Source organism: Rhipicephalus microplus, chromosome 5 (genome assembly GCF_043290135.1).
Source record: "Rhipicephalus microplus isolate Deutch F79 chromosome 5, USDA_Rmic, whole genome shotgun sequence".
In the NCBI taxonomy this organism is placed as follows: Eukaryota; Metazoa; Arthropoda; class Arachnida; order Ixodida; family Ixodidae; genus Rhipicephalus; species Rhipicephalus microplus.
The window spans coordinates 180,058,106-180,074,353 of record NC_134704.1 but is presented as its reverse complement, the minus strand read 5'-3'; the positions used below and the strand labels follow the sequence as shown (position 1 = coordinate 180,074,353).

The following is a 16,248-nucleotide window of genomic DNA, read 5'->3' as shown; positions in this document are numbered from 1 at the left end:
ATAACATGCTTCACATGTAAAAGATGAGGGTCCGTCACTTTTCGCTGCACCCAAAGACGAAGCACGGAGGAAGATTTGGGAACAGAATTTACATCGACAGGATGGGACCTTGAACGAAACCGGCTCTGTATGTGAGCTACACTTCGAGTTTTCATGTGTTCTCGGAGACTACGTGCACGTTATAAACGGCGAAGAAGTTCGCGTACCACGTAGGAGACCAGAGCTAACACCGGATGCCGTGCTAGTGTTACCGCCCAACTCTCCAAGATACTTATCGAAGAAAGCGCCGCATCTAAGACCTCCGAGAAAGTGGAAGAACTCGGCGCCCAATCCACCATCTCCAAGAAAACTGCAGCACCATGTGTTCGCGGTGAGGCCACTGCATGATTCAGGTTCATCGATGGAGCTTCTTGCTGACTACGAACTCGAGGTTGCAAACACTACAAGGACTGCAGCTTCGCTGGAACGCTTACTCAAGCTTTCTTTACTTTGAATATATATGAGCTCGATCACACCGCATCTTGTGTCAAAGAGAGCGGTAATTTACGTGCTGTCATGACTTCATTTTTTTTTTCGTGAAGGGTATCAACCAGTCTCGAGAGGCAAAACGAAAAAAAAAAAGCTGCACGCGAAAATTAGTCGGTATTCATGAAGTTGCCACCGTGATCAAGTGATCGTGAACTGATAATTCCACGGAATGGCTACGAATTTATTCAGTGTTACTGCTCACTGCAGTATGTGCGCTCGTAAATAAATTCTTCTTAAAATCTGACAGGGGTGCCAAGTGATGTTTCCCTTTGACTGTACGGTGCAATATCTCGGCCACAGCAGCAGTGTTTCGGCGGCCGCGTATTCGTTTAAAGACCCACGATTGTCAAAATTATTCCCAACTCTTCAGATTTGGCGTGCCTCTCAATCAAATGGCAGCTTTAGCACCTTAGCAACACAATTAAAATTACATGATGCAACTATCGACAAGAATGGGGCCGCGCGCGTAACGAAGGAAGACGAAGCTGTCGCAGTGTGCAGACTACGACTCGATATAGCAGTGATATAACGAGAAACTTTCGGGTTTATAGATGCTCCTTTGATACCCCAATCTTCATACTTTTTTATTCGTTCACCAAACGAGCTTTAAAAACTGCAGGCAGTTTCCCCAGGGATGAGTGCTTCGCCATCGTTGGTTAATACCTGAATTTGGATCATGTGTTGTGGCTTTGGCATTTCGTTTAGTTTAGAATGCAGTACAAACAAACTCATTAGAAAGCTTTTCGCGCATGTGTCAGCAATCACGTATGCAAGCGCATATCACGGGATCGAATCCCGGCCGCGGCGACTGCATTTTCGGCGGAGGCGCAAATACTGAGGTGCGTGTACCTAGATTTAGGTGCACGTTAAAGCACCCCAGGTTGTCGAATTTCTGGAGCACTCCTCTACGGCGTCTCTCATAATCGTATGGTGGTTTTGGGGTGTTAAACCCCTGTTATTGCTAATATCGAAGCACAGAAGTGCATAAAAGGCAAAGCGTGAGGTGACAGCCCATGCTAAGGTGGCTCTATCTTGCGGTTGTCGATACCAAATGCTTCAGCTACGGTTCCTCCCTGAACACACTACCCCATATTTTAGTACACTATAGTTTAAACGCACACGTACACACTCTGTGGTGGACGGGGAGATGACCGCCACCGAAGCTCAGTGGTAGAGCGTCGCAGGCGTCATTCGAAAGCCGCTGCAGGTACGGATCCTTCCGGTGGCAAGTTTCCTTTTCTTACACTTTTGTTCTTCACATTTACTTTACAATTGCTGCTAACATACTTGTCTTGGCACTATTGCCTGTTAGTTCTCATTAATACATATTACGATAAGAATTTTTTGCTTCTCCCCTTTCTCACGTTGAAGTCGTAATTTGAACTTTCCGCTTTTCAGTATCACGACCCAGCTCTCCCACGTATACGAACTGGTATTCAGTATTTTTTTTTAACTTATACTTCGAGGAACTTCATTGCCGCACCTAAACAACCATGTTTTCAAACAACTATGTACAACTAAACAACTAAACAATGATGTATTCGTAGCAGAATATACTTTTCTAAGGGGTTCCCTTGCTCTAAAGTGGAACTCTCAGATTAATGATTCCTGCTAACCTGACAAGCACTCAAGACAAATGACTGTTTGAAATCTCCATTGCTGCTTTTTGATGTTTACAGAAAATTCATGCCGTTCTGCGAGGGCTCAAGCGTGATGTTCCCAGCTCATCATTTCTTACACCGCGTATCATTCGGCGGACTGGCGGCCAGCGAAGTGACTCGGGCAGCATGAAAAACTGTTGGTTAAATGAGAATTGATTCAGCGCGTATCGAGCATACGTACAAAAGACGAGAGTTGTGGAGAAGTGACATGAACATATATCAGCGTGGCTAAGCCGTATCACTAGCGTACCATGCAAGAAATCATCCCTCATTTTGCCAGCTTGCTTGGATTCACGGTGTAACACGTCTCCCCGTTATCGTAGGCGTTGAATGGCTGTTTCGAAAGAGCGCACGCGTACTTGGAGTCAGACCGCGAATGCGAATCGGTCGCGCATGCATATGCAGTGTGCGTGCTTTCCACGCGGCTCCAGACAAGAGTTTGCGGCGATCGCACCGCCCTCCAGCTTATCTACCACTTTTGTTATCCGCTCGCTCAGTGGAGACGGGACACTCGACGCTTCTTGTCCACGGTCGACAACAACACTCTACATGGCGTCTTCGTCTCCAGGTGAGCGCGAATTTCTCGCCGTTACGTCCGCGGGAAAACCGTCGCAAGTATTGGTTAATGCTCGACATTGCTGATTCGAGAAGACAAAGTGTGTGGCGCTGACTACGACAGTGCTAATAAATTATAGGGGAAGGTGCGAGCCATTATTCAATGCTACAGCTGTGAATGGAGTAGTGTAGTGTTACGGAAGGACACACAAAACAGGCACATACTGTCTTGTAAGGGGCAGCCATCAGCGTCGCCGCATATCGAGTTTCTGCGAGTGCAAAACCACGTGGTGCAGCAAGCGCAAAAAAGCCAAGAAGCGGTTATGATGAGGTTAAATTCATAGCACTGAAGAGCAATATGTACGGATGACTGAAGGCCGTTTATTTTCGCCGGAGAGAACAATGATTGAGCAGCTCTAATACTAAAATTCTGGGGGAAAGACTTCGGCGCGTACTCAGGGTGAACTACGAGGAGAAAAGACAAGCACTGGCGCTTTGATATAACGGCTGCAATATGACATAGCGCCTCAGAAATAACAGCATTTGTCGACGGAACTTAATAAGCCCACTGACTGCAGATGCGAATATATCTGTGGCTGCCAATGTAAACACCTAGCAAGCACATCGACTCGTCTCATGCTGAAGGTGCAAAGTTTACGTGGCCGCCGTTTAAGCCTGTCCGTGAAGAAAGGGCGCCCGTAATCAGTCGGGGCCAATGACTCGGAATGCCTCCCCTTTCGTCGTATAAAGCGCGCCGGGACATCCATGCGAATTGTCCACTGCGTGAACAACGACCCAATGCAAAGCCCACCGAAGCCCACTAGTGGCAGATTGGCCTACAATAAATTGATCTGAACTGGTGTGAACAAAACAGAACATGATAACGCGTGAACGATACTACTGCAAGTTGCATTTCCTCCTGGGTGCCACGCGCTCCGGAATCGCATGCAGGAGTTTCAGGGTGCCTCACAAACAATGTTGCTGGCCCTGTTTGCGGGGTGATGAAAATCTCATGTAACGCACGTACTTCCCCGGAAGTACATTCGTAAATGCATATAAACGCACTACACACATACATGAATACGAGCTGTTTACTTAGGCTTATCCCAGAGGCAGCACAAAACCACGTTAGGAACGGACAATATTCTGGTTGGATAATGGCGAAGGAAATTACGACTCTCGCCTTCAAGTTGTCTTAGGCAGGAACCATTCGATTTTTCCAACTTTACTGACTGATTTTAACTTCAGACATGCGCCCGCATTTCATCCACTTATTGCTTGATTCAAATAGGTGAGAGCAGATATGAGAATGCAAAAAAGTGTGTGCCGTATTCGGGGTTTATGTTGAGCAAATTTGCTTGCTAGTCTAGATTTTTCGTGATGTGCACATTGTACCCTGCTCTCGATAGCAATGTATGGATGTGAAGGCCCAAGTAAGGTGGAGAATGTTCTGCCTATAGCTTCCCCTTTTAATACTCACTCTCCGTCCGAAATATTCCCAAATAAAGAAAATTTCTGCCACACGATTTCACGAGAACAAAAGTAAAGGTGTTTCACCATCGTTGGACCCGCGGACTCTCAGCACTCTGAACGTGACAAAAATACCACTGCAAAGCATACTTGATGCTTTTGAGATTTCTGTTGAATAAAAAAAATGTGAGACACAATATGAACACTTCATTACCAATATATTCACCCGCGCTATCAATGCATATAAAACGAATAATGGTTGATTTCTGTTTGTACTAGTGTACCTAGAATTACATATTATGTGCGTGTCTTTCGTGCGTTTGAATATCTTTTCTATTTGAGCTTTCAGTTTGCCATTTTTTCTCAATAAAAGCAACAGAATGCGTGTATCCTACATCCTGAAATCACGAATAACAATGAAACAGGAAATCACAATATCCTTTTGGGTTTTACGTCCAAAAACCATGATATGATTATGAGAGACGCCGTATTGTTCCGCACCCCTTTGAAAATCTTCATTGGAGGGTTTCAGAAATTGCGACCACCTGGGGTTGTTTAACTCGCAGCTAAAAATAAGTACACGGGCCTCAAGCATTTTCGCCTCCATCGAAATTGCGGCTGCCATGGCTGGGTTTCAATTCCCCGACCTGCGGGTCACCAGCTAAGTGTCTTAGCCACTGGACCGCCGAGGTGGGTTAGGAATCAGAATAGGAACACCGTTTCCTTCTTCCGCATTGTGTTCTACCTGTGCTCGTTTACTTTATGGTACTTTTCACTCATACCTATCATGCTTTTGTAGTGAACAATATTAAAGCAGAAGCAGTAGACTAGACAGTGTTTGAAACTACGGTGTGAAAGTTTAACAAGCGTCTCTAAACAATTATTAGCATAATTAATCAATTTTTTATAGAGATATTACAAAAAATAAATATGAAAGAGAGCATCTTAGTCAAAGTCTTCAGACGTAATATTGCCAAAGATCATTTATGTTTTTATGCCATAAGACTTGCATTTATGTTTTACATTCCCAGAAAGTTATCATCATAACGTCGTCATGTGGCACTCAGCACACTATGCTTGAGAAGCACGAGAATGTTTTGATACTAAAGTTTTGAATGTATGTCCCCATGTCGAGGAACTTATTTGTTCCATGATTTATGTTTGCGTTGTGACATAAATTCTAAGTTGAATTAACTGAAAATTGTGTATCTCATTAAAGCTTTCGGGTCATTGCAAGCCCTATGAGCTAAACGCCGACACGATTAGTTTCGGCTTAATTAAGCAGCTCTACTAATAAGGAAGGGGTGATCTCTTAAGCAAGCATTTTCAAACGAATGAAATGTTCTTAAGAAAATACGCATAATGACACTAGCGTAGCGAGGTGAGAATGAAGGAAGGCAAACTACCGCGAAGTTTTTCAGTTTTGGATATGTATAACCATAATCAGTGACATACAAATGTACGCGCGAACAGAATGAAATATGATTAACTCTGCCCCCCTACCCCCGAGAAAAATTTTGGACTACGCAACCTCACAGTGCTAATAAGATAGACCTAATCAATCAGGAAGGAAGGAAGGAAGGAAGGAAGGAAGAGGAAGGAAAGGCACGAAGGTCAACCAGACGCGCGTCCCCTCTGCTACCTTATGCTTAAGGAAGGGGAATAAGGGACTAAAAGGCAGGGATATAGAAAACGCCAGGCCTGCGCGTAAGGTGCAGCACAGTCACAGCGAAAGCTAGAAGAGTGGCATTTCAGAGCGTTTTCTAAACACTCATTGGGTAACTGCTGCAAGCTCTTATGCTTGATACCCATTATGACATTGTTATTAAAACTTTTTGGTAGAAGGCCGGTATTCGCTATGCTATTTTTCATTTTTCATCATTCTTCTTAGAAGTGTGGTATCCGATAAACACTTGCAAGGAATGTTGAGCCAATTGTTCCTGCAGTGGCTGACGGCGATGAGAAATTATGCCTGAAGTGAATATGCGCCACAGTTAATAGGTGAGCGAGAACAACTTTTGTAATGGATCGGAGCAGTGGACGACCCAGTCGTTATGCTATTCGCACTGAGCGACAACAGGTTGTTCTTTCGCTGTTTTAAAACGCGTTATAAGTCGTATTAACGCGATTGATTTCGGGACATCAAGCCTGCCTAAGGCAAGTTAGCCAACAAATCCCAAGCATAGGCGTAGATTAGTGGTAGAACACTCGGCTGGCACCCAGCAGACCCGGGCTCGAGCCCCAATGTGTCATTGGAGATAAGTTACTTTTCTTCTAATTTGGTGTGGTGTGGTTACGGACAACGATGGCAGTGGCGGCGGCGGACAGCTACGGTGGCGCGTGACTTGAGTTGTGATCTCATAACAGCTTTCGCTGTAAAAAAGGAGCGCACAAAAACGCTGCTGTTTTCCATAGTATTCAACGCAGGATCTCAGGCGCACCACGTCGCACTGTAGGTAGACGAGTAATGAAGCTTACTGAAGGCTTTCGAGCATTAGACATAGATCACCTGACGCCTGTTGTACGGAATGAGCGTACGGTGATTTGAGCTTGCCGACGAACATGTGAAGTGTATGAGTGATTGAAGAACTATGACGCTTGCTTTGCCTTCTTCAGGCTACTGGAAAGTCATTAATTTAGTGTTCAGTATTGTCCGTGTGCACTGTCACTCTGCATGTAGGTAGCTGATACTTCAGAAACGAAGGCCAAGCTTCGTCAGATGTGTCTACGCCTTCCTTGGCGTTCTCATTTACTCCGGCCGTTACCCATCCATGGAATCGTGGCTTCAGTAATGTATACGCCAAGTAGAATTCCTACTAGCCATGAACGGTCCGGTTGACAAGGCAGTCAGTGAAGCCAGGGGCGCTGTAGATGCCGAGGCATTGGTTTTCTTGGATAAAATTCGGTGGCGATATCGCTGCTTTTTGACGGATTTGGCCGCCTTGCGGCCCCATGCTATTCGTTTCAACACAACAATTTCCCTCTTCATTCTTCGGCACTCTATTGAGGAAGCTGCGGGGGGTGCATTACAATTTGAACATGTCAGGAAATTGGATGTACAAGTGCCGGAGCAATGGGCATCAGCGCAACAAGAACACACTTGTCTATTTTCACATATGGTTCTGACGTAACCTATTTTCTTGTAGTTGTGACATTGCAGTGGTTTTGGCTAGAAAGGTCTCACGAAATGTCACAAAGGCCCACCTTTCCATAAACAATAGAGAGAGCTGCCTTGCAAATATATGTTCTCGCAGCGTGAGGCACCAAAAGGAGCAACCTTGGCGATAATGGTAGCTTCGTTAGCTAGTGGGAGCAGGCCCCACAAGTAGGAGCTGAAAAAGGCGGCGTTAACGTCGTAGACGTTCACGCTGCAATGGACGTCGTTGGAGCCCACTGGAGTGTAGGAGGGGACGTTGATTAAATCCAGTGCTGTGACATTCTGTAGTGTGTTCAGTGCGGTTAGATGCGAAATATCAATCGCCGTGACGTCCTCATTCTGGTTCACTCGGATGACGATCACTTCATCTCCATAGCACCAGCCCATCGAGCAGCGCTGAAACAGATTGTCTGTGGAGGAGCTTTACGTTGCCATTGGGATCGTCAATAGGAACAAAATAATGGTCTTGGCCTACATATTTAGGTGACCTAAATAATAAGGCGAGAAGCAGCGCTATACGTCTCTAAAGGTTTCTGGTGAAAATGGCTGCTGGTATTTCGGATATAAAGTAATCAATAAGCTCTTGATAATGAAACCAACGCTGAATATAGTGTTCCGCACTTTCAAGTAATGTTCTCGGTATTGTCACATTACGAAACAGCTTTTTATAATGCGAAATGTTTATCTAAAATAGCTAATAATAATGTTTCCTGATTGCAGCCTTTTTTTAAAATACGTTGCTGCAAGCTCGGCGTGTGGTATAGATCGGGTTGCAAACACTATTTTCAGTAACTGTACTGATTATGTTAGGCTATTTTCAATCGTCAATATTCACGAAATATTCAGCGCAGTAGGTACTTGTTGACGGTTGAAAACTAAACGTGCAAAAGTCGTTATCACGTTTAAGGTTCAAGACAGTGACAACAGAAGCACTTGTAATTATCGGCCTACTTAACGTCTGTGTACTGTAAAACTCGGGAACATAATATACAAATTTATGAAACAATATTTTGGTGTATTTCTGTTTTCTGAAAAAGCATGAATTTATAAGTGGGTTTGTCTATATGAGAGGGTTTATAAGCGGTTTTGTCTATATAGGTGGGTTTATTAGCGGGTTCGTTTAAAACCGGGTTTGTCGTTCTAGCCTTAAGGAGTTTATTTATTTTATTTATTAGAATACCCTCAGGGCCCGTAGGGCATTACAGAGGGGGTGGGTACAACATATATAACACACAAGAAAAAAAGACAAAATAAAGAAACAAGTATCAGATGCGCAAATCAGGAAGGCAACATAAGTCAACTAAAAATGTATAAGAATTCAAGCACATACAAGACAAAGATAGATAATGGAAACTGCGTATAGTTACAAGCATTGCTGAGAAATTGCAGTCTTGAATAACAAAGGGTCTGTTATTGATACAACGGAAGAGGGAAGGTGGTTCCAATCGGCGGCTGTTTTCGGTAAGAAAACTGCTGAAAAGAATTTGGTGCGGCAAAACGGAATGGCAACCTTATGCTGATGATCAATGCGCGATGAGTGGTATGACGGTTGTGAAATGAGGTCTCGCTTCATTGATGGATTGTGAAAAAATATCTTATGAAAAAAATGCAGTCGCGCCAGTTTCCTCCGGACAGTTAAATTGGGTAGGTCAAGGTTAGATTTCATTTCTGATATGCTAGCAGTACGGGAATAATTAGAACAAATGAACCGAACTGAGCGGTTCTGAACAGATTCTAACGCGTTAATTAAATTTTGCTGCACGGGATCCCATATAGCGGACGCGTACTCAAGCTTTGGGCGAATTAGTGATCGGTATAATAGAATTTTGAGGGACAGCGGAGCGCGAGAAAAGTTGCGGCGTAAGTATCCTAGCGTTCGGTTAGCGTTATTACAGATGTAGGTAACATGCGTGTGCCAAGATAGATTGTTGGTAATGTAAACGCCGAGGTACTTATATGAAGAGACATGCTGGAGGGGAACGGCGTTAATTCTGTAGGTTACGGTTTGTCGAAACTTTTTCCCGAGAACACAACCCCTGTTTACGGATTCTTTTATTGTAAGCTTCCACCTTTCCCTTCCTGCCATTTTTTGTCTATACATGGCCATTTTCGTGTAATATCCCTGCAACATTTATTTTCTTGTAGCCAAATAGATTGTACGTTCCTATCTTATTGAAGCTTTTGAAAACGAAACACGTTTACAATCAACACGCTCACTTAGATGGTTATAGATACGACAATAGAAACGTATGGAGTTGTCCGAGGGGTTTGTTTTCAGTGGTATACTCAACTTATCAAACGAACCGACAATTAAGCCAATAAAGTATACGGGATGTATAATTCATGGCCAAACATGTGCAAAAATGACAATTTTTGCAACTTTGTCGGCACCTGTACATTCATTTCTGCGCTATCTAAGACTGAAATTATTTTTGGTCTGCAGTAAAGCATTCTGGAAAAATGCTAATGAAAACTATCACATTTTGCCTAATGTCTTTTTGTGAACGAATCCGCAATATATACCATGTTTTTCATATACGAGGCCACTTAAAGAATTCACGAAAGCATAAAAGTTTGTAAAACATACTTTAAGTAGAACGCCTAGCATTGTTCAAAAAGTAAAAAATTGTCTTGGCCTAATTTAAAAAGCACGGATTTTTCGACAACGTGTTTTACGAGCTATGGTTTCGAGCTTTCAGAAAAAATCACATCAGGCTGGCGGTATTGAAAACATTTCTTTCGCCAAAAATGTTTTGTGGCGAACACTTTTGGCTTTAGGTGTATAGTTCTGAGTTTTTTTAAGTAAATCGCAAATGGTCGAGCACAAAGGTTGGGACTGTTGGCGTGGAATGACCAAATTAGCAAAAGCTCTACGCAGCAAGAAACTATTTCTCTAAGCAAAATAAGTAGGGTTATTATTTTTTGAGGATTCCAATGAAATTAACTCGTCGAGAAGATATTCAATAAACAATCTGAGAAGCATTGAAATTTAGCGTAGTGCAAATATTTCCTTAGTATTTATTATTATTATCGCAGATAAGGTGAAAAATGTTGCGCAGAGCTTAATTTAGCGGAACAGATGAGAAGTGGCACTGACATATGTGCTGGCGTAGGCAGCAACACAGTGACTGACGGGAATGCGAGAAAAAGTGAAAGGAGAGCACGAGTAGACAGACAATGTCAGTTCTCTTATGTCGACAAGAGTTCTTTTCCTAACTCGTGGAACGTGCTCGTAAAACTTTAGTTGCTCATGTAGATAGACACCGGGAAATGAATCACGTGCGTTAGTCAAAATCAATTGGGAGTCGAGCGTTACTTGAGGCGAAAAATTAGTCGCCTTTGAGAACAAAAACTCATGCAATTCTCGTTTAGATTTAAGATCAAGTTATCTCTGACACCAAGTAGAAATGTTACCGAATTCCCTCTTTGATAATATTGCTAAGTATCATCCGAATCTGAGACAGCTGTGCCACCAGCTAATGAAATGCGTTGTGACGGTTCAACGTGTTCGCTAAAAGCGTTTACGTAGAGAATAAATAATTATTGCCCCAAGATTTACCCCTCATTTATTATTTTAGTGCATGAAGTCTTGCCAGATAAGTAAACTGTTAGATTACTGTCACATAAACAATTTCATAAAATGATTATTACCAGGCGTGTTAATCTATTGGCTTTTAATTTTTAACAACACACCATGATTAACTGGGTAAAAAGCTTTGGAAAAATTAGAGAATACGAAACCAGCAATACGTCCTTGGTCAATGTAATGGTTAATGTAGTATATCATTGAGATTACCGCGAAGTTTGTTCGAATACCTAAACAGAACCAGAAACGAACTGGTAGTTGTTCAAGTTTTCTTTCTTACAAATGCTTTTAAGGAGACCGTTGGCTATAGATGGACACCGAGATGAATTGTAACGTATGCCATTCACGTTTGTTAACAATTGTATTCCGAAACACGTATTCCCGACAAAAACTCACAGAATTTTTCGAGTTCATATTTCAGGCTCTTGCTGCTGATCACTTTTGGACCGGACAATAATACTCATATCTGCGAATTCATTTTTATTTAATAATTCGGCAAAATATGGAGAACCCTTCGAGCTATTCGACGATTTAGTGATGACTAAAATAGATTGATGACCCTTAATGTGAATTTTATGACCCTCGAATCAGGCATGGCAGTGATCTTAGTTATTTCATTGTCTAGAAGCGTATCTATTTCATAGAGATTATTTCTCGTAGGCTATGTTATGAGTTACTCCAAACCGAATCTACTATAGCAATCAGAGGACTTCACACGCAGCCAACTGAGATTGCTTAACAAATTGATACTTACACAACCCACTAAGAGCACGTGCATTTTCTGAAGCTAAAATGTTGATAATGTGATCAAGATATAACATAAATTCAGATGAACATTATGATGGCGAGTGGCATATACCAAACTAAGCACTTTTTTAATCATCAGGGAAAAAGGAACAAAGGGTCTTCTTCAATTCATACTAACTTACGCTGCCAATAGGTTTAACATGGTTACGCCTCTAGTATAGGTGATATTATCGGAAGTAAAAGTAGCTGCCTCCCCTATAATAATGCTTGCAGCAGCAACAGTATTCTGATTGACAAAGACAGAAATTCAGACAGGTTAGTATAATTTTTACAAAGCCAGTTTTTGGTGACGCATATAAAAGAAAGTGGAATAAAAAGGCGGGTATTAAATGAAGCTCCTTATATCGCAATTACGCGGATGGCGTAATTACGCTAATTACGATGACGGCGCAACTACTATAATAGTGAACAAAGAAGCCATTGTGAACGAATTCAAGTGAACAAGGCGGGGATTGTTGTGACAGAATAAAGATCGATTTCGGTAGGTGATAGACATAAGTCTCACTTATATGTTGTGTTTTATAAACACCGCAAGAAAAAGCGAGAAAAAAATGGCAGATGCCACGTGCCATGGAAGTCGATGCTATACGAAGCATGTGAAAGAAAGGTGACTGTGTTGTATATTTTTCTGGGGACGAAGCTCTTAAGGCTGCGGGTCATTCCATTATCTGTAGTATTAGTGGTATGTAGCCAGCTTTCGTTTATGAATTGCTCAATAGATAGCGTTGCATGAATAGGTACTTGGAAATGATATCACTTGTTAGTGGTTTTGTTATTGTTGACGAGCGGACGGACAGATGGATGGGCGCATCGAGCCACTCATCATCATTCACTTCGTGGATATGTTGTGAATTGTTTTGTTTGTGGGGAGCAAAACCCAATGCAATGGGGCTAAACGTATGTACAGACACAGATGTATGTTGAACAGTCGCATATGTTTCATATGACTAGCTGTTTATGGTTGCGTGAATATGTCAACGCCAACATCGGTATTACCAACACTAGCAGCGGTAAGCTTAAATGTACCCCTTGTGCTTGCGAGCATGGTAGCCATGAATAGTTCTACGTAGACCAATATGCGTGGATGGTGCTTGACTACAATTGACGCTAACCCGACCTGACACCTGTACTATTGCAGTTCATATCTAATGTCTATTAAGTTAGATAGCCAGCACTCTAACAAAAGGTTATTGTCCTTTCACCAAAGTAACGCCTGCATAGGGTCTGTTTCCAAAAGAGTTTCGAGACTAGGCATAGCTCTTTAGTATAATAGTCAATTGCCAAGCAAAGTGCTTGGTTGGGATATCTGCTGAAACCATAATATATATATATATATATATATATATATATATATATATATATATATATATATATATATATATATATATATATATATATATATATATATATATATATATATATATATATATATATACACATATATATATATATTTGCATTCATGAATGCTACCGATGTCAGCTTTTGAAACATGGTAGCATTTCATGGGATACTTGAACGCAAAACTTTTGGCTGGTCTGTCTGTCAATGTTTCTGTCTGCAAACCAAAACGATTTCGCTATCAAGTCAAAGTCCAACCAACTCCTCAACGCCCACTATTATGACCTCGCGTCTTTGTTCATACTTGTGTACATTGACGATCAGAAAATAATTATTGAGCATATCTGAGGCACAATATCAACAGGTAAATATTCGGTGGTACGTTTATTCAAAGTAGAAACTGCATAGGTACGTAATTTTAAATATCGTAGTGTGTATTACTCTGCGCTGACAATGCGACACTATTTATGGAAAGACGGGTGTTTCCTTGGCTTTTGTAAGACGATACACTGTGAACCACTTTTCACCCTTAAGAGGGTTTCAAGCAAGCAAAACACCATTTTGCCTAACTAAAATTTGCGAAATAGGGAGAAGGAGTGTTTTATTTTTTCAAACAACATTTAAGGGGTGATGTTCTAGCTAAAACACCCATTCGAGATTAAGGGTGTTTTAGCTTATCGAAACACCCCTGGCCCGTACGACAGTGAGCGAAGTGATAAAGGGCACTTGCTGATTGAAAATTCATTAGACCTTTGAGCTCAGACCAAAAGGTATGTCTCTCTCAGGCATATCTACAATTGTGTTGCAACATTAGGCCTATCAATTTAATGTTTCGTGTTGAGATATGCGGACCTGTAATATTCCCTCCAGTACTGAAAAGCGGCTTTAGATACTACGGCTGTATATACGAGAAACTATGAGGCACGAGGCCTTGGTCTACGGGGAACACAGCGCTAGGTTGTGCATACGGTTTGGCGTGTGCGTGCATCTTCTATGGTTATGTCTCTAACTGCATGTTCCCTGACTGGTAGATTTCATTTTTCACAATATCTCAGTGAAAAGGGTGTTCAGACCCTACGGTACGGATTTCTTGATGCTTAAAAACGCCCTTTTCGAATGGTGTAAGGGACTAAGGGTGTTAGTTATAGCGGCTGCAAAGCTCCTCTATGGGTGCAAACTGCATTGCTGTGTATGGTGCTACCTCCTGCGCATTGATAAGCGTTCTCCGGATTCTTTCGTTTTCCAAGATTACTGCCAGATGGTACTGATGTCTGGTGCACCACCTCCTAGATCCCAATCACCAATCTTTTCATGCAGAACACCAGATAAACGTTTTTTTTCTCTATCTTCAGGCAGAAGACTATCGCCTTTCGACGACATTTGCAGTGAAACACACATACGCAGTCGATGTTTTTTGATCTTAAGTGTAAAGTGAGCCACTAAGTGTAAACACTGAATCGGGATGCTTCAATTCATGTTTGTACAAGTGAACAAGTGAGAAAGTAAGATTACTTGATGCGTGAGGCGTAGTACACACAACCTACATTTCTTTTAATTTTCACAGCAATTCTTTTATACTGAAACCAACTAGATTGTGGCGTGCATGAGTACTTGTCTGTTGCCATTCTTTAGCAGTGAAGTCAGAAATACAGAAGTATACACAAGGCTTATTGTGCTTAAATTTAAAAGAACGCGCGAATAATACATACAGCTTTACAAAAAAGAGTAACGTAAGCATATTGTATCTTTAGGCGAAGCCAAACTTTAAATGTAGGATGACAGGATTACACTTTAAAAGTTATTGTCGTGTGTGTTAATTTACGTTTATAGCTTCATGACTTTCGACTTCTCTTTCGTACAGGCCACCTTTGAGCGATTAACAGACACATCACTACGAGCCTGAAGTTCAATAGTTGCTGGCGCGCTTCGTCGACGGTATAAGTGCTATACGGCCACTTTACATTAGCACTCGCAGCGAGGTAGTTTTCGACCTGCCCTTGTGCTGACCGACTTCAGTGAAACACCGAGAAGTGCCACTGCGTGGAGAAAATAGTCAAGGTACTCGGTCATGTTGTCAGTAAATACGAAATTCATCTTAACCTGGATAAGATTAGCGCTCACCACCGCTTTCCCGGGGCGGAACGCAAAAGAGAGCGCCGTAAATTCCCCGGCCTCGCTTCATACTCGTGATTACTTTCACTCAACTTCGCAACTGTGGTACCGCTTCACCAAACCATTCATCGAGAACGTCCTGCGTGGCTTAGCCAGATTAGTTACGTGCCACCAACTTCAACTAAGCTGCCACGTCCGAAGCGGTACTTTCTCCTTTCGACCAGAACGCGCCCACCTTTCTGTATGCTCACACTCGTGTACATGGTGTTGTATTGTTTTAGAACGTTAGAAAGTCCCTGTAGAACTAATGCGAAAAAGACATTCACCGAGGTAAAGACACGATATTGAATTTCATTTTCTTTCCAACAAAGGAAAATAACATGCCCCTCATACATTAAACGGTTTATTATACGAGTACCTGCAGATTATCCGAATAAATGTCATCCTTGCCAAAGATGCATCATAGTGCGGCTAAAGGTCAGGTGTAGACATTTGTAGCTTTAATTCAATCTTGTACTTCGGCTGTCTAATATCGAACCTGTTTTAGGAGCGAAGCTCGTTAAGGCGTGGGCTGAGCGTTCCGTCGTAATCGTATGTAGCCAGCTCTCGTTAGTTCTTGAACCGGCCGTAGAGGCCGGTACTTGTGAATAAAACGAAATGGATATACACTGAAAAATTGAAACGGTAGGATACTAGAGGACATTACCTGTAGTATGAAAATAAAAATAACAGCAAATCCATGGAGTGAATGATGATCAGTGTAGCAAAGCGTCCATCATTACGTCCGTGCTTCCAGCCGTCCGTTCGTTCTTGACTCCGTACATTCGTCCATCCGTCCGTCTGTCCATGCGTCCATCCGTGCGTCCACCCGTCTATCTGTGCGTCCGTCCATTCATGTATTCTTCCATGCGTCCCTTCGTCTGTCCTCTCGTGCGTCCATCCATGCGTCAGTCCATTCGTGCATCCGTCCATGCGTCCATCCGTACGTCTTCTCGTGCGTTCGTCCGTGCGTCCGTTTATGCGACCGCCCGTC

At 42.4% G+C, this 16,248-nt stretch overlaps 1 protein-coding gene across 3 annotated transcripts in view; it reads left to right on the top strand.

The window, feature by feature from the left end:
• The first annotated feature begins 2,625 nt into the window (after window positions 1-2,625).
• The window catches only part of LOC119174081 (solute carrier family 41 member 1), a 331,108-nt gene continuing 317,485 nt past the window's right edge, over window positions 2,626-16,248 (top strand). For all 3 annotated transcript variants that reach the window (XM_037424875.2, XM_037424876.2, XM_037424874.2), the window contains exon 1: window positions 2,626-2,757. In XM_037424875.2, coding sequence (XP_037280772.1) covers window positions 2,739-2,757 — 19 coding nt within the window. In that variant the 5' untranslated portion in view covers window positions 2,626-2,738. The remainder of the gene's footprint in view (window positions 2,758-16,248) is intronic.